This window comes from Sylvia atricapilla, chromosome 3 (assembly GCF_009819655.1).
Source record: "Sylvia atricapilla isolate bSylAtr1 chromosome 3, bSylAtr1.pri, whole genome shotgun sequence".
Taxonomy (NCBI): Eukaryota; Metazoa; Chordata; class Aves; order Passeriformes; family Sylviidae; genus Sylvia; species Sylvia atricapilla.
Window position 1 is genome coordinate 97513449 of NC_089142.1, and position 18499 is coordinate 97531947.

The 18499-nt window shown below is 41.3% G+C and overlaps 1 protein-coding gene across 1 annotated transcript in view; it reads left to right on the forward strand.

Annotated features, from left to right (window-relative positions):
- The window catches only part of XDH (xanthine dehydrogenase), a 47389-nt gene that overhangs the window by 13002 nt on the left and 15888 nt on the right, over nucleotides 1–18499 (forward strand). The window contains exons 7-21 of the mRNA XM_066316312.1: nucleotides 1568–1636; nucleotides 2421–2516; nucleotides 2973–3059; nucleotides 4306–4447; nucleotides 5029–5121; nucleotides 6043–6194; nucleotides 7021–7114; nucleotides 7925–8034; nucleotides 10792–10976; nucleotides 11683–11851; nucleotides 12292–12381; nucleotides 13069–13238; nucleotides 15717–15840; nucleotides 16218–16337; nucleotides 17868–17964. Of these exons, the coding sequence (XP_066172409.1) occupies nucleotides 1568–1636; nucleotides 2421–2516; nucleotides 2973–3059; nucleotides 4306–4447; nucleotides 5029–5121; nucleotides 6043–6194; nucleotides 7021–7114; nucleotides 7925–8034; nucleotides 10792–10976; nucleotides 11683–11851; nucleotides 12292–12381; nucleotides 13069–13238; nucleotides 15717–15840; nucleotides 16218–16337; nucleotides 17868–17964 (1798 nt within the window). The remainder of the gene's footprint in view (nucleotides 1–1567; nucleotides 1637–2420; nucleotides 2517–2972; nucleotides 3060–4305; nucleotides 4448–5028; nucleotides 5122–6042; nucleotides 6195–7020; nucleotides 7115–7924; nucleotides 8035–10791; nucleotides 10977–11682; nucleotides 11852–12291; nucleotides 12382–13068; nucleotides 13239–15716; nucleotides 15841–16217; nucleotides 16338–17867; nucleotides 17965–18499) is intronic.

The following is an 18499-nucleotide window of genomic DNA, read 5'->3' on the forward strand; positions in this document are numbered from 1 at the left end:
CACTTGAATAAGATCCATCTGATGGTCCCTTTTTGGATCTCAGGTAATCAGACTCTGTAACTCTTTTCTGTAAGTCTCAGAAAACTCACCCTCTCTGCATAACACAGCTTGCAGCTGGTCCTGGTGCAGATAAAGTGTAAAGGTATGGTGCACTGGTAGGGACACGTTGTAGAGGAATCTAGTGAGGAATTTGCTTTTTTGAAAGATCAACTGCAGAGCAGGAATAGCTCTAGAAAGAAGTTGAAATCACTATTCTATAGCTCTTGCCCAGAATTCTTCTGCTGGTTTGGGTGCAGTATGAAGCTTTGCCGTAAATTTTCTGTAGTCCCTTTGTACCTGAAAGAGTGCTGGAGGCTGTGAAGAAGAGTAGATCATCATGTACTTCAGTGATTACCAGCCACTTATGGGTCTACACTGGTATTAAATATCAGAAGGAAAGAATTTACAATGATGCCTTTTAATTTAACTTTATTATCCAGAATTGCAATCAACAAAAAAGAATACAAGCAGGAGTGAGATCCATTACAAATGGCTGATAAACTCAGTTGATTAAAGCCTACTTGGATTTCCAACAGGCTTTCCACAGTGTCTTTAAGGTTTTTAAAGGCAATGGATGTTAAGAGGGAAGATCTCTGTGTTGATGAAAGATTGGTTAAAAGGCAGTAGAGGAAAAATGATATATTTTTGCATTGGAATTCTTCTGGGACCTGTGGTGGGAAGCAAGGCTGTTGCACCTATCCCTAAATGTGGTTTAAAAGAGTGTGAGTAAAGCTATGAGAAAATAAGCAAACAGGCATCAGGTTAGTCTGGGTAGTGAATGCAGGAATTGGCTTTGAGGAATTTCTGAAGGATTTTATGAACCTGAGAGACTGGAGAAGGGAATGGGCTACAAACCAGAAAACACTTAGATGGCTCTTCCTACACTTGAGTACTCTGTGCAGTTCTGTTCCTCTCATCTCTACCAGGGTATAGCAGAATAGAAGAAGATTCAGAGAACTGGAACAAGGATCACATCTGTGACAATCTGACTTCCATATGGGGAAGTACTGGGGGCACCTCAGCCTCAGAAAAAGAGATGCCAGGGAAAGGAAGGGAGTCTACATAGCACACACAGTGATTTCTGTTGACCTCTGATAGAAAACAACATAATTGAGGTTAGCAGGTGGAATGTGAACAGGCATCTGCTATTTCCTGCCTCTCCCAGTAAAAGAGCATGTCAAGAAATGAAACTAATAGGAGTCAGATTGAAAACTAAGGCAGATGGTCTGCCTGGTGGTAGAGTACTGATATTGTATGGTATGTGCTTGCCCCTTTCAGTCTTCTCTGGGTGTCTCGTCACACCTGCAGAGATAATGGTTGAATGGTCAGAATAGTTCCAAACCAGAACAGGAGGTTTATTGGTACAGTGGGCGTGACACTGCAGGATGTTGCCTTCCATTGGCAAGAGGGACACCTACTTGGTTGGCATCTCTCTTCTGCTTTGGCTATTTCTCTCAAAAAGGAGATCAAACCTACTTCATTTCCTTGGAATATGCATATTTTCTCAGAACAGTTTCTGTTCCCACAGGACATGAATTGCTGTGGCAGAATTGCCAATGGCACTGGATGCTGTCGCAGTGGGAGGGAAAATACCACGGTAAGCTGAATGTTACAATTCATAACCTCAGTTTTCAATACAGCACTGGAGCTTTGATGTGTTAGTTAGCCATCTCTCTTGCTCTGCTGTGTTGCAGATTCTCAGAGCTGTCTGAGCTGTTTTTGTTGTCTGTCTCTTGAAAAATGCTGGGACTGTGTATGTCCTGATTAGCATGAATGGCCATCATGACATGGGATTTTAAAACAGTGATGTTCCTTCTGGGTCTGCAAGGTGCAACCCTTCTGTGAAATAGCATGGTGGCAACTGTAAGCAATGTGTCACCAACATCTGGTGCATTGAAGCAATACATCTTTCTGTGAAAACAGGTCTAAATTTCCCACTGGGATCTTTACCAAAATTTGCCATCCAGTGATGAATGAAGTAATTTCCTCTCTGTTCCAAAACTTTACAATTGGAATCTTTTGGAATATCTGGAGGGAAAAAAAGTTAATCACATTGTATGTACCAGTCTAGGTACAAAACAAATGAGGGACTAGAAAGAAGAAGTTGGCACATAAGGCAGTGTGAGTATAAAATGAACTTAGGAAACAGACTGTAATAAAATTCATTAACAGAAATTTCCAGGGGGTTTCTGTGGATCGCTTTTTAGGAAGCATCCAGTGTTGCATGGAATACTCCAACAGTCAAGACTGCTTGGAGTCCCTTTCAAGCCTGAAAAATATTACTGCAAATTTCTGAAATCCAGGCATTGATGAAATTCTGTAAAAGTTGCAATGTTCTGACCTTGTTTAGAATAGCTAAAATGTGCTTGTTTCTTTTTCAGAATGGGGCCTGCTGTGGAGGAAAAGCCAATGGTCCGGACTGCTGTGGAGGAAAAGCCAATGGTCTGGGCTGCTGCATGAATGAAAAAGAAAGTGTGGTAAGGTGCCTCTCAACTGGTTGTTTTTCCTTTATTTCTGATATTTTAAAGTCTTAGATCTGGCTCGTTGTCTGCCCAAGCCCAGTGCTTTTATTTTAGCAGTATTTATGGAAACTGATTTAGACTAATTTATATTTTATTGTCAGAAAAGCATACATCAGAAAAGGTATATTTGACATGATTTAACATGCCAATGTGAAAGGGATGTCACTTTTGATTGACAAAAACATATTAGTCTGTTCAGGGTTGAGGGTTCTGACAAGACGTGCAGGGGAATCAGAAAAATATAGCTGAAGAACTTTAAATGCTGAATCAGGTGGTATAATTTTGCTGTGTTTGCCATATTTTGCTCTATGAAATAGTGACAGGGATTTGAGTAGAAAGAGGAATGAGTTATGTTTGTACAAGGAGAGCTTTCTCCTCAGTCACTAGCCATTTGCATTTTCTCTGTCATAGACAATGACATCCTCCAGCCTGTTCAATTCCTCTGAGTTCCAGCCGTTGGATCCCACACAGGAGCCAATCTTCCCACCAGAGTTAATGGTAAGTTCATTCAGAGAGAAACAGCAGTGATTTGTTGGTTTAGTTGTTCTGTACAAGGTTTGAGTGACTCAGTCCTGAGGAAATGGCAGGGTAAAAATGGCTGCTAATGAAAGAAAAGGCATGGGTGTGAATCCTTCCCTGTTTTATAAAAAAGAGGGTGTTTCAGCCAGGGTGGTTTAAAAGAAATATGCAAGCCAGGTGCCTGCTCCAGCTGTTTGCCTTTCTTTCTGGTTCTCACCATATGTGTCTCTGCTCTTGGGTTGCCTTCCTTTCCAGTCACTGCCTGCCCGGGGTGGAACAGTAGCTACAATCCAAATGTCAGTTTACTAGGTCAGATGTGAACTGCTACATCAAATAGAGATATATCTGAGCTTGTGTCCCTGTGTTACCTTTATAGTGTAGGAAGAGAAGTAGGAACTACAGGATACAGCTGAACATGTATCTCAAATAGTTGTCTTTTCAAAAACTTCCCTCACTGTAGCAGGAGTATAAGTTGGGTGGCTCACAATGACATTAAGTTAGGTGAGATTAGTTTCTCTCCATGTTTCATTCCTGTCTTTTTTGGGGATCCTCCCCCTTTAGCAATGTGTCCCTGCCAGGAATCTAATCCAGCACATGATGCATTTACAGCTTCCTTCATATCTCAGAACTAAGACTGAATAATTAATTCTGCTGCTGTGTACCTACCTTAAATGTGTTGTGAGCTACAGCATGAGTAGGTTCTCTTTAGACCATAGCATGAGACAGCATATTCAGCCTGAGAGAGGGCTTCTCTCTTTCTTCTCCAAGATATTCTCCTGCCCAAGGGTTGATCTCATGTTTTCTTCAGCCATGGGATGAAGTAGTTAAAAAGGGAATCAGAACCTGGCCTAGCAGGTAATTGCAATTCATGAGTTCTAAAGACTGACATTTTTGGATTGAGATGAGAATGGGAAACCCATTGAAGCAACTGTAGCCACGGGCATGTGCCAGAACTTTGGTCAGATGGAGCTTGCTGGCTCAGATCTTGCTAGGGAGATGTGGCAGCAGGATGCACCTGGGAGTATCAGGAAGGGAGAACTTTTGTCAGCATGAGCAAGACTTTCATCACTGCTAGCAGAAGGATGGGGAGTGGCAAAATGCCAACAACAGCTTGTCAGTAACTCAGCTGAGATGCAGCCCAGTGTGGCACAGGCATGGGCAGCATGAGAACAGGGATTCTTGGCTCAATGTAGGGGCTGAGCTCTATCTGAATTCCCTTCTGCAGACTCAGAGTAACAAACAGCAGAAGCAGATGTGTTTCAAAGGCGAGCGTGTGATGTGGATCCAGCCCACAACTCTCAGTGAACTGGTGGCACTCAAATCCCAGTACCCCAATGCCAAACTTGTTGTGGGGAACACAGAAGTGGGTAAGAAAAAGAGGTGATGCTTATTATGAACAGTTGGAAAACCTTCCATTAAGTATTTTGTGAGAACAGTGCAAATGGAAACCTCTTTCATGTCATTCCTTTTAAAAAGCTATTTATTTTCAAGTTGTATGTAGGAACAGATTTTCTTCTCAGGTAGATTAATCTCACAATGAATGTTTTTCTCCATTCTTTACTGTGTCAGGTGAAAAAAATGCTAATCCAGATCTCTGAGCCTTTGTATATTTTGTGGAATTTTGAGAAGAGGGGAGTAACACAGCATAGAATATCCCCATAAACAAATTAATTCAGTTGTGAAAGCTGCATTTTGAAATACTGTTCAGTGAGAAAACTCTCAAGACTTGAAATCTTACTGACTTCTCACACCAAATAGATACCTTTGCAGTCATAAGTGCTGAGGAGGAGAGTTCAGGGACATTTAGTAATTCTGCTGTTTTGAGCAATTGATTCATGAAATAATCACTAAATGTTGTAGGGATTATTGTATTAATTTTTCTTTCCTGAAGGATTATGTACAACAGTAGCCATGTCACACAAGTACCAAACAGTGTCTTTTCCTTAAGGTATCGAGATGAGATTGAAGAACCTGCTGTATCCAGTGATAATAGCACCATCAGGGATCCCTGAAATGAATGCTGTTCAGCACACTGAAACAGGTGAGCAAAAAAGAGGCAGAACACCTGCAAGGTGAGTGAGGACTCCATGGAATAATAAAGAGGGTGTGAAGGAAAATCCCCAGATTAAAGATTGTTTTCTGTATGCATTGCACCTTTCCCATATAGGAAATCAAATGAGTGATACATTAAAAAGTGAGCTAGGGATGTTTAGCCTGGAGAAAAGGAGGTTCAGGGGTGACCTCATCACTTTCTACAACTCCCTGAAAGGAGAGTGTAGCAAGGTGGGGGTCAGTCACTTTTCCTAGGTAACAAGCGACAGGACAAGAGGAAACTGCCTCAAGCTGTGCCAGAAGGTGTTCAGATTGACATCAGGAAGAATTTCTTCACTTGAAAACATGGTCTAGCACTGGACTGCAAGTGTTCAGGAAATGACTGGACATGACTTTTAGTGTGGTGGTTTAGCTGAGGTGGTGGTGTTCAGTCAGAGGCTGGGCTCAGTGACCTTTGGAGGTCTTTTCCAACCCTAACAATTCTATAATTCTATTGCCCTTAGCTTTGTGATGGAAATGGGTCAACCTTACAAACAGAAGTACCTAGGACAATTTAGTGCATATGGCCCAAAGTCTGGTAGGATATTTCAAGCATGGAAACTGAAAAGGAGTTGGACTTCACTTCTCAAAGGACAAACTAATACTTACAAGAGGCCAATATTGTTAATAATACACCGATGGAAAAGGGTGGTGTGTTACTGTCATATGGGAGGCAGCGCCAGCATGAGCTGTGCTTTAAAGGTGAATTTTGTTCTGAGAGTATGATGTTTACATGAAGTGCATTCTGAACAGTCTGGTGTAACTGAGGGTCTAATTGAACTCAGTGGCTTCTAAGCTTTGCAGACACAGTAACTATCCTTCTGTACCTCAAAATTTTGGAGAACAATTTTTTTCCTTTGTTTGCTTATAGGGATCACTATTGGAGCTGCTTGTACCCTGAAGTCAGTAGAGCAGGTGATGAGAAAAGCCGTGGCAGACCTTCCTGCATACAAAACAGAGATCTTCCAGGCTGTCCTGGAGCAGCTGCGCTGGTTTGCAGGGCCACAGATCAGGAATGTTGCTGTAAGTGACCCGGGAGCCCCAGGGGCTGTAGTTGAAAGCTCAGGCTGAGGAGCTGCCCTGCCTCATGCAGTGTTGGTGTGCCCTGTGCATCTCACAGGAGAACATTTGCAAACCTTGGGAAAGAAACCAGGACACAAAAATCAACCCCAGAAAGTGGTGGGGTCTCAGCTGGTGTCTGTGCTGCACTGTTGTCACACATCTAGCAAGCAAGGGAAACATGGCAGTTGTCCAGGTCTTCCATTGCTGTTATCACCAAATGGGGGGAACTGTAGTGAGATTTGAATAATTTAACAAAAAAAGGTACTTAGAGTGCTGGACAAACTTCAAAGAAGCAGGTGTATGTATTATTGCCATAACAACTTGGGCAGTTATAGTGTTAATGTATCAGATCTGGCAAATTTTCCTGTGATTTTAAAGGGGAAGGTGTGTTCAAACTCCGTGTGTTCTAACAAAAAAATATCAAGCAAGAAGTTAAACCAACCTACCAAAGAAGAACTTCTGTTCCACAAGACACTGTGCCATACATTTGGTTTGGAGCCAAAAACCTCGGTTCCTGATTGTTACTGAAAATATTCTTTTTAGTTTCTTGGATCCTCCCTTAATAGCAGATACAGTGATTGAATTTTGGCATGGTTGTACATGTGAGGTTTGAGCATAAGGTGATCTTGATGCATTAACAAAACACTGTTCTAAATCTGTTTCAGGCAAATGTTAATATTGTCTCAGACAGCATCTCATTTCGTGGGGTTTGGGTTTTTCCAATTAATTAAAGGCAAAAATTTGCTTAGATTTTTAATATTTGTCTCATGCATTATTTTCACTCTAGGCTATTGGTGGGAACATAATGACAGCAAGCCCAATTTCTGACTTAAATCCCGTGTTAATGGCAAGTGGAAGCAAACTGACTTTGGTATCAAAAGGTAACTTACATTTCCCTGTGGCACTGAAGGGAGTGGGACAGTCAGCAGTCCTCTGCCATGGGTTGTTAGGTCAGGCCAGAACTTGAAAGGGGAAATTAACATTATTAGTCTGAGTCTTCAGTGTTCTCACACTTTTTGAGGCTAAAGTCCTAAAGCTAGACCTAAGGTTGGCTTCCTAAAGAATTTAGGAACTTCTGTGCCAGATGGAATCCCTGGCATTGTGTATATACTTACAGACATGTCCTTGTGAAGAGCTGGTTAAAGATGTGGACTAATGAAAAATAGTAGGCATGAAATAGTTTCTGTTACCATCATATTTTAATCCTTCTGATTTATTCAGATAAAGACTGAAAATTGTTTCTTTTTCTAAGAAGAAAGCCAAGCATCTCAGTTTTTATTTGTTGTTGGGAATTTTTTTTAAAAATAGGATCCTTGAAGTAAGTGGACTCTCTGATCAGTGGACTGAGTGCTGCTTTGTGTGCAGGTTATGGAAAGGAGAAAGAGTGGGATTTCATTAGAGCATTGGAAACTGGCTCACCTGGAAGCTAAGCTTTAATTAGATAGAGAGGGAAGGAGGTCTTTTTTTTAATCAGTTCCTGTGCAAAGAAAATTTAATATGTAGGCAGAAGCTGTGATAGATTCCATAAATACCATAGTAAATCTGAAAAAGATTTTCCTAATCTGCTGAAAGAGAGTGGAAAAATGAAGTCGGATATCATATCAAGAGTGATTTGTGTTGTTTGAAGGGTTTTCCACACGTACTACTGCCATTCTGTATTTATTCACCATTGATGTCTCTTTGCTCTACAGAGGGCAAAAGGACTGTCACAATGGATGAGAAATTTTTCACTGGCTACAGAAAGACAATAGTTAAGCCTGAAGAAATACTTCTCTCTGTTGAAATACCCTACAGCAAAAAGGTAAGCTTGTAAGAAAAACTTCACTGATTGTGGCGATAAAATGCTGTTATTTGAGTGTTGTTTTCAAAGTTAGGCACTCTTTCCTGGCAGCCCCCCAAATGCTTATGTAGTCCCAAGTGGGCGAGGAAGCAAGTGAATTATTTGGAGAAAATCCAGCAGCACACTGTTTTTCACAAGCAAAGGGATCAGGGCTCTATGATAAATATGGTAAACCCAAGAATTTTTTCTAGTGCAAGGAAGAAAAATTTCATTTTATTATCTGAAGCTTTTTGGGTGCATTTGGTAATGATGAAGTGTCACAGTGATGTTCCCAGAGGTAGAATTTCTGCTTGAAAAGTAGAAAAAGTAGAAAAGATTTTAGCAATTTCTGATGTAGAGTGACGTTAATGTGCCAAAGATTCCTGCTTTATTTCTGTGAGCTGAGATGGGAAAAGAAAAGGGGAAAGTCTGTATGGATAAAAGGGAAGCTCAGTTTCTACATTCTTGTCTTGCAAGATGTGAGCCACAAGGACAGACTATTAGGGCATTTTGGCCATGTGGATTTCCAGGTTCAAAAGAGGCTCCACAACTTTCTTCGAATGGGACAATGAGTGCTTTGCTGTAGCAGCATAAACCACAACTGATTCAGTGTCTAAGCAGTAAAACTCTGATTTTTCCTTTAGGGCTGAGAACATCAGACTGTAATTTTATGCTTGTGAAGGTACTTACCTTCCTTAGGGCTTGTGTCTCCAAGTCACAAGATGCAAGGATTTGCAGTATGGTGACACATTTTCTTTATAAATGGAAAACACAGATTTACTTGAAATGCCGTTGTATTATGGGAGAGAACTAACAAATCCCTTGCCTATCCTCTCAATTTCTTCTATTTAACTACTAAAGGAACAAATATATTTTATTTATGGTGGTTTTTCCATCTATTTCTGAGCGATCCTTCTTTGGTCTTGTGATAAAAGCATCACTGTTTGCCAGAATGAGAAACACACTTGAGGTTGTCAATGGGAAACACCGTATTCCTCCGTGCATGTGTCTCATGGCAATTTCACAAAACAAACAAATGTGTACAAACACATTTGGGCAGTGGCTTCAACCCTAGGTTATATGCAGCTCGTTGACCTGAAAAACTGAAACAACTTTTGAACTCTCAACTTCATGGTTTCTTGTCTGATCTTTGCTCACAAAAGGAGGCTGAAGTTTTTCAGGGCATGTCTGAAGGGGCTGGCACGTAGCAGGCAAAGTTTTCTGCAACTCTGATATTCCCATGAATGAAAGCAGGGCTGTTTCAGCACATATCTAGGTAGAATTTTTTGATTTATCTTTCTTTGAAATGGATGTTATGCCTTGCATTCATGTAACTTGTGACACCAAGGGTAAGACTGGCCAAACTACTGGAGGAATTAACCAGCTGTGTTGTTTACCAGGAGACCCAGGCAGGCATGTGATGTGATGGTTCATTTACCTACACTCCTAGTGAGGAAAGGTCATGAGTGCCTTTCCTCTCATAGGACTCTGAATGAAGAAAATTAAGGTGTCTTGTGAGGACTGAAGGCAATATTTCCCTCTTATTGCAATCATGTTATTGGAAATCTCTTGATTATGCAGTAAGATAAGAGGCTGCTTTTTCTCCTCTTTGAAAGCTAATTGTTTTAACAAGCAGTGTGGCACAATGTCCTCATTGGAAGGCTGCTATTGATGCTCCTCTGCTATTATCTGCTGCTGCTGAGTAATTATTTGAATTCAGGAAATGAAGCACACCCTTCAGTTATATCTCCAGTAACAAATCCTTGTTGTACAAAAGGGACCTCTTGTGAAACTGTTGTCATTGTCAACAGGAGAGAATTTGTTCTATGCCATAATGAAAGAATTGCTGTCCACTTCAGATTAGAAGTAATTAATGAAGCAGACTGCTGTGCTGTGTGGAGTCACTTGGCTGAGTTTTTAGAGAAGAAACTTGTTAGAAAATTCTCCAGAAGAGCAGTGCAAAGACATCAGATCTGATTCTTCTCTTAGTCTGAAGGGTGCCTGAACAGCAACTTGTCCTCAGCTGCAGTACAGGCAAGAGGACTGACCATGCTGTGACTCCAGGGTGTCACCATTACATGATGCATCCTGGTAGAGTGTTAATCTCATATTTACAGCCACTCTTTGTAACAGAGCTGCTGAGTTTTGTGCATTGTGGCTGCTTGTGCATTTACAAGAATTTCCCCCCTCTGTGGAGACCAGGATAGTAACTGAGAATTCTATTTCCAGTAACAGATTAGATTTTCTTTTATTAGTTAGTCTGATCTACTCTAAAACTGAGAGACATTTGTGACTACTGATTTCAGGTCTTGCAGATTTAAAGACTTCTGAAGGGAAGGGGTTTAGAGTACTGATTAGACTTCCAGCTTAGCAGTCTGGGAGAAAGAAAGACTTGCTGAGAAACTGTAATTTTGTTTATGCACAAACAATTTGTCTTGGTTCTTTCTTTTGAGATATGGAAAAATGTGACAGGTATGAGCAGATCTCTGTCAAAGCTTGTTTCCCTCACAGTCCCAGGCTCCGTAACTAAACTGATACATTAGAATTAATCATTGAATTATGTGAAAATAAACAGTGGTACCTGAACAAACATGTCCTGCTTGGCCTTGCACAATGAATCAACCAGATGCTGTTCCCTGGAATAGCTCATGCACACAGAGATAAGTAAACAGCTTCTCCACATTTACACTCCAAAGCATGCCAAGGTAGAGAATAAAGAAATATTTTCCTGTCTTCCAGGGTGAATACTTCTCAGCTTTTAAGCAGGCTTCCCGTCGTGAGGATGACATTGCTATTGTGACCTGTGGGATGAGAGTCCTCTTTCAAGATGGCACAAGCAGAGTGGAGGAGATAAAACTAAGCTATGGAGGAATGGCTCCTACCACTGTCCTGGCACTGAAAACTTGCAAGGAACTCACTGGCAGGTAGGGATTTTTCTATGATAAGAAGACTGTCTAATGGAACTGTGCTGATTTTTACAGGAGCAGTTTAAAAATCTAAAGCACACTAAATCCTCTCTAAAAGTACATCAGAGGAGAAAGGTGAAGAAATATAGTTATGCTTCTGCAGCAGTGTGTTTTGTGTAATGCCTTGTTTCCTCCAATATGCCTTATCCTCAAAGATCCATGGCATTTTCTCATTCAGAGAGCCATTTTCTTGCCAAATTCACTCATCAGTTGAAGTGGACAGAAGCTGGATGTGTTCATGACCTACAAAACTGTGTTCATTTCCAATTGGACAGAAAGATAACATCCCAAGATGAGAGCAAAGCACATGTGCTAGGAACAGATAGAACTGATGGCTATTGCTGGTGGGAAGCATGAAGCCTGTGTCAGGGGAGGTTTAGGTTGGATATCAAGGAAAAGTTTTTCACCCAGAGGGTGGCTGGACACTGGAACAGGCTCCCCAGGGCAGTGGTCTCAGCACCAAGCCTGACAGAGCTCAAAAACTGTTTGGACAACGCTCTCAGGCACATGTAGTGACTTCTGGGGTGTTCTGTCCAAGGCCAGGAGCTGGACTCAATGGTCCTGATGGGCCCCTTCCAGTTCAGCATATTCTGTGATTCTGTCTCAGAAGTGTTAATCTGCCCTAAAGGTCTGAACAAGGTCTGTCACCTCTGTTCCCTTGCAGAGACTGGAATGAGAAGCTGCTGCAGGACGCCTGCCGCTTACTGTCGGGTGAGATGGATCTGTCTCCTTCTGCCCCTGGGGGCATGGTGGATTTCCGACGCACACTCACCCTCAGCTTCTTCTTCAAGTTCTACCTGACAGTCCTTCAGAAACTGAGCAAGAGTGGCACTGTGAGTGCTCCTTGGGAAGGAGAATGTCTTTGTGCTGCCTTGGTGGGGAGGGCACGGGGAGGGTTCAGATTTGAGCAGAGTCCCACCTGATAACAAAATCCATGCTGCAATATCTGCCAGAGCTACTCTACTGCTTGCATAACAGTGACTTGTGTATCTTCCACTTGCTTCCTTGTGGCACTCTCACCTTGTGGTGGAAGGGTTGTAGCTCTGTGGGTTCACAGGATGATTTCTGGACTTCTCCCATTTGCTGCATTACCAGTGGTCTCGTGGCTCTGTGGTTATTCTTGGCACAGAGCCTGAGCCCTGTTTGCCTTTAACTCAGTAGGTTATAGATTACCTTAAGTGGGAGATGGAGAATGGAAAATATCCTGAGCTACTAGGGAAAGTGAGAAAGGAATTGGAAGGGAAGGTGATTTTCTTGAATATGTCTCTGGCAGAAAACTATGTGTGAGCCCGTCCCTTCAAACTACCTCAGTGCTACAGAGTTGTTTCACAAAGATCCCATTGCAAATGCCCAGCTCTTCCAAGTAAGTAGCAGCTTTCCCAAGTAAGTAGCAGTGTTGGCATGACATAGATGGAGGCTTTTCTGTAGCTCAAACTGTTCTTATCTTGTCTCCCTGAGTTCTTATCTTCTTGTCTCCCTGAGTATGGTCATCACATAAACTTTTATAATGCCATGCCTGAAGCTTGTATTTGGATCTCAATCCTTTCCTCACTTTAGGATACTATTCTTTCCTATCATTGCCCAAGACTATTGCTGAGAACTTTATAAAATCACTTTTCCTCCTGTAGACAGCTCTGTATCCAAACTGAAATTCCCCTTCTGCTTTCCCCAGTTATAGCCTGCCTTTCTTGGCATCTCTGAGGCTTCACACTCAGGATGTATCTTCTTTCTTAATTTCTCTGTTAGTGACCCATCCTCTTCAGCTTTCAGTGTTCAGTTTCAGAACTTGAACCTTCTTACGCAAGATGTGAAATCAAACCCCTCCCTTCCACAGCAATTCCAAAACCCAAACTCCTTTCACTTCATTCCCTACAGCTCCCCTCTGTGTAGCCACATCTTGTGGCATCTTGTTTGCCTTCCTTTCACACAGGACTGAGCCCCATCCCCTTCCCCATTCACTAGAATGTCTCACAGTGCCTTTTGCTCTCCCATCAACCCTTCCATCCCCTTCCACCCAGCCAGTAGTAGTGAGCCATGTGTTTTACTCCAGGAAGTTCCCAAGGGGCAGGCTGTGGAAGATATGGTGGGCAGGCCTCTGGTGCACGTTTCAGCAGCCAAACAGACCAGTGGAGAAGCTGTCTACTGCGATGACATCCCTCACTACGAGAACGAGCTGTACCTAACGCTGGTGACCAGCACTAAGGCCCACGCTAAGATCCTGTAAGTGTCGCTTCTGAGTCCCAAATGTTGGAAGTATCCAGTGCCTGGTGGCTTAGAAAACATCAATCTGTCAGAGTGTGGGTGAGGGAAAGAGTTTTGCTTAGGTGGGAACTCCAGTTCCTTGCACATTGTTACACGGAGGCGAGCTGTGTGTGTGTGACAGCTGCCTTGTAAGTCTGTGTCAGTGGGAATGTGACTGAACCAGCACCAAACTTCGGGCGTTGATGAAGACCAAAGGCTTTCAGCCTAGGCCAAACTTTTTGCATTTCCCATATCTTATACTCAGGCCTGCAGGATTAAAAAGGAGCAGGGTAGGAGAGCATCACAGAGGCTGAGATGTCATTTCAGTCACTCACCGGAGCATGCAGCTTGAAGATTCTCTTTAAATCTGCTTGAAAAATTAGGTTGTAAGATGCAGTTCTAGCAGCTCTCCTGCTGGTGAGTCAGCTGTGTGCACTGGGTTTTTCCCTGCATGGTGCTTGCCTGCACTGGCTGTGATCAAGCCCTCTGCCCAAAAGTCATTTGTGAACTGGCTTTAGCTATGAGGCAGAGCCCTGTTTGTGCTTGGCTGTAGCAAGGTGGACAGGTCAGTATTTGGAAGTGCAGCTGTCTCAGAAAGCATCTTGTCCATCCAGGGCATGACTGGTACCTAATTTATAAGAATGGCAAATAACCATCTCCTAAAGGCCAATCCTGGCAGGTAATGCCATCTGCATTCTCATATGAATTTTAATGCTGTTATATTGCAGGACTGACTGTGCCCACAAACCCCAATTTTGTTTATGTGATGGTGACTCTGCAGGCTCTTATCTGTCCTCAGCTGCTTTGATGTGGGACACTCTGCGTTACATTGGCCCGTGTCATCCTCAAACAGGCTTGCAATCTGCTGTTTATTCCTTAGGCAATACTTCCTGCCTAGTTAGGCTTCCTGTCCAGAGCTTTCCCACTGTGGCATGGGCAGCATGGTGGTCATGGATGCACAGATGGAGTAGTTGACTCCCAGGTTATGAAAGAAACTGCTGTCATCATAGTTAATTTTTAGGTGTTGCAATGTGCAATGCAGGCATGAAAGTGTTGTTATTACCACCAGGGCAGATGGGGAGATAGAGAAGACATCACATCCATGCTTGTGACCACAACATGCAGTGTTTTCTAGAAGTTTGTTTTACACTTTTTCTTGCATTTATGTTGTGTGCACATATTTCAGGCTGGGAGCCTGTAACATTCTGTAGAAGAAATAGTAGAATATTTAATCAGGGGACAAAAGTATCTCAACCTATGATTTTGGCAGTCGAAATATTGACTCTGAAAACTTCCACTTCAAGTCAGATTTTGAGCACAAAGTGTAAATCAGGCATTATCTGCCCCAGTATTTGTAACTAAGGGAGAGTGTTAGGGGGTTGTTTCTGAGCTACTGCTGCAGAAACACAGGGAAGAGAACTTTCCAAAGAAAAATAGCATTTTGAGTTCCTGCTGTCTAAGGGTTCATGTGGGAAAGTTAATTCATACATTTCATGTCTTTTTTTAAAAGCCTGTGCCTCACTGGGATGTAGTAACATCTGCTTTCAGGCACAGTTTCTATCAAAGTTTCAGGAATCTAAACAAGTTGCTGAAAAAATTGCAGCAATTTACAGAAGGCAATAAATCATCCAGTCAGCAAAATCAAAGCCACAGCTCTTCTATTCACAACTGTTTCTCTATAAAGCCAATGTACAGAATATTGCAAAAGGAACCTGAAAATCCTTTGTAATCTGTTTTTTCCTGAGTTCTATATATAAAAATGAATTTATATTGCCCTTTTTTTAGTTATTTTGTCACTGAGTTTTAAATCTATATATGATTGAAGCAGACAAGCATTTTGGTTAGATACTTCTTTTGCTGATTACCAAAGAAAGCCTTTCATGAAGGTTTTTGTCTTTTTGAGCATCACTTATTTTGCATCCTTTTAAAAAGCCTGAAGCTTCCTTATGATTGATCCTCAGCAATTTCTCCCTGACTCACCCATGGCAGATGATACATGTCTGCACTAAAATTTCATATTTATCCATAGACAGGGAATTCTTGCCTTCATGGCAAGAATCATGGCAGCTAGGAAGACTCTTCCTGGAGTAACACCAACTTGTCATCAAAGAATCTTTAGTACAAATGGCAACTGGATTAAGTTCAGGTGTGTCTTAGGAGAAAGATGTATGACATAGTCCAAAGAAGCAGGCTGGTGATCAGTCTCACTGTCAGGGTTAACATTTTCATATAGATCCCAAATTATTTTAGTCTCATATGTTATGCTTTCTGTCACAGTCTCACATGATATTCACGTGGCATAGTGAAACCTGAGGAAATCAGGCCTGAATTTGTATTGAAATCTCGTAATTGCTTACACACACACACAAAAAAAAAAAACCAAAACAAACAAAACAAACAAAAAAAAACCACCCAAAAACCCCCCAGAAATAACACTGTCTTTTGTTCTTTCCTTAGTTCTGTAGATGCATCTGAAGCTCAGAGTGTTCCTGGGTTTGTGTGTTTTGTCTCTGCCAAGGATGTTCCTGGCAGTAACATCACTGGCATCGCTAATGATGAGACTGTCTTTGCTGAGAATGTGGTATGTAGCTAAAAATAGCCTTTTTCAATCATGCTGCTCAGGAGATAACATTTCTAATACTGTCCAGTCAAGTCCTCTACCTTAAGCAGAGATAATTCTAACTGCACTGGAGACCTTGGTGCCAAATTCAGTAAGGCCCTTTCCCCTGTGCCATCTCTGTTATCCCCACGATTCTCCTCTGTGCTGCAGCCCCCTGGGACAGGCTCACTCACTCAGTTGCTGTCCAAATTTGCTTGTGATTATTTTCTCTGGGCTGATTTTTAATAGACTGGTCTGAACAAACTGCATAGAAGGAATAGATAAAGAGAATTATCCCGAGTCTCTTGTCACTGCAAACGCACACTCCAAATGATGGTGGGTCCCAATCTTGCCTGTAGGTCACCTGTGTGGGTCATATCATCGGTGCAGTCCTTGCAGACACACAGGAGCATTCCAGGAGAGCAGCTAAAGCTGTGAAGATTAAGTATGAAGAACTGAAACCTATTGTCACAATTCAGGTAAGATGGCTCTGTTCCGCATCTCCAGTTGGCTTGGGAGCCCCTGATGTCTAGTTCTGTTCTCCCATGTGTGGTTACTTAACCCCACGTTTTGTTTGTGCTTGTGGGTGCAACAGGATATGGATAGGAGGAATAATTTGTGTATTTAAATATAAAGAAGGTACATCTTTGGTGCCCTGCTGATTTAGAGTACATTAACTTTTTCTGTGCTATTTAAAGCTGAAACAAATAAACCAAGCTCAGGGAGATAGTATTGTGCTCGACAGAAATGTGTTTAAATGAACAAGGTTACTCTGAGTTACATTCTTACCTACAGAGGCTTGCTTTTAATATTCTCTGGTGTGACCCTTCTGGCTTCATTGATATCCATTCCCTCTTCATTCTCTCATTTATAACAAGCAATAGTAAGGTGTGAAAATATCTTTTCTAGCTCTATCACTGCACTGCTTCTCTGAGATTTCTGCAGACCACTTGTCTAGTTTCTAAGCTGGATAAAATTCATTTTCAGGAGTTCACTCCCTGCTGTGAACTGCATGGACACAGTCTTTAAGTGACTTTTCTCAAAGCTGAAGAAATTCATGTCCAAATGCATGATCATTTAATTTCATGCTTTTTTATTTTTTTAACTGGAAAATTTGTTCACAATATTTCCTTATGAGACAATAAAAGAAAATTATACTACACAGCTTTAATTTCTAGAAGTAGGAAAAAAATGTACTAAGCCATTTTTAGTGGAGAATTAGAAACATAGGATTCTAATGAAATGTTTTTAATAGTATTTCATACCATGTATTTTGTAATTTGAATTCTATTAATGCAAGTAGAAACAGTCTGTTCACTGTCACATACAGACATTGGTACTGTCGTCTAAGGACGGATTTTGGGTTGTTTGCGTCATTTGTGGATTAACAAACAATGTGTGAGACCTTTGCCTTTTGTGAGGCTTCTAGTTGTTTATTCAACCAGGGAACATGAGAGTGGAGCCAAAAACGTGCTGGGTTTTTTGGTTTGGTTGTTTGATATTTAGTGGGGGTATTTTTCATTATGGAAAGCTTCACTTTTGGCAAAAAGAAAATGCATTTGTTAAACTTCCCTTAGAAACATGATTGTATATTAGCTCAAAAGTGAACTACTTCTGGACTTCTTATCTGAGAGATTTCATTTTCTCTTTCTCTCTCTCTCTTTTTATTTTTTTCCCTCTTTCCTCCCACCTTATGGGCTACAGACAAGAGTTAATAGAAGTTGTAAGTTATAGCTCTGGTGGTTACAGGCCTTGAGGTTCTGGGTCCACAGTGTAAAACAAGTCACAAGGAATACCTTCAGATTGTCCAGTTATGGTATTGGTTGTGAAATTGCTTTGTTGCCAAAAGTTATTTTGTATTGCTTTTAGTCAAGCCTCTTGGCTACTACCGTGGAAAGTGTCTGATAAGTTCTTGTGCTTTTTATCTTCGATATTTCTTCTTCAGTCAGAGGAAGGTTTGATTTCGTTCCACTCACACAAAAATGTCATTGTGTTGTTCTGTTTCCTAGGAAGCCATTGAGAAACAATCTTTCTTTAAGGATATAAAGAGGATTAATAAGGGAGATGTGAAGAAAGGATTTGAAGAATCTGATCACATTTTGGAAGGTGAGAATAAGCATTAATAATTCTTTTGAAATAGTATAGTTTTTGACAAAAGAAATCAATCTCCTTTTTTATGCATAAGAGATAGAGAGTAAGGCTTGCAGGACTAAATTAATTTCATATAAACTTTCAGATTGGTATACTAATTTTATTGTTTTGAACAGACCTGGATGCTTCCAGCTGCGCTCCCACAAAACACTTTTTTCAGTGAAAGGACACATTTTTCTTGAGCAAATATTCTGAGAAAAAAAGGTGGTTTATTTCTTTCCTGAAAATTTTCCCTGTCCAGAAATAGTCTGGTCTAAATGTTATAGATAGTAAATTTCCTTTAATCTGGTGGATTAAAGGCATTTAATCCGCCCTATTCCTTTAATAGGGTGTATCTCATTAGGCAAATGGGATACAATGAAGAGATCAGGGCCGTAACTGAGAAGGGAGGTTGTTTCTGACATTAAATTGTGTGTAGCATGATTGGAAATTTTACCCTCAGCACTTTCAGGTAAGATGTCCTGGGAAAGAGCCACATGCAGTGATAGAG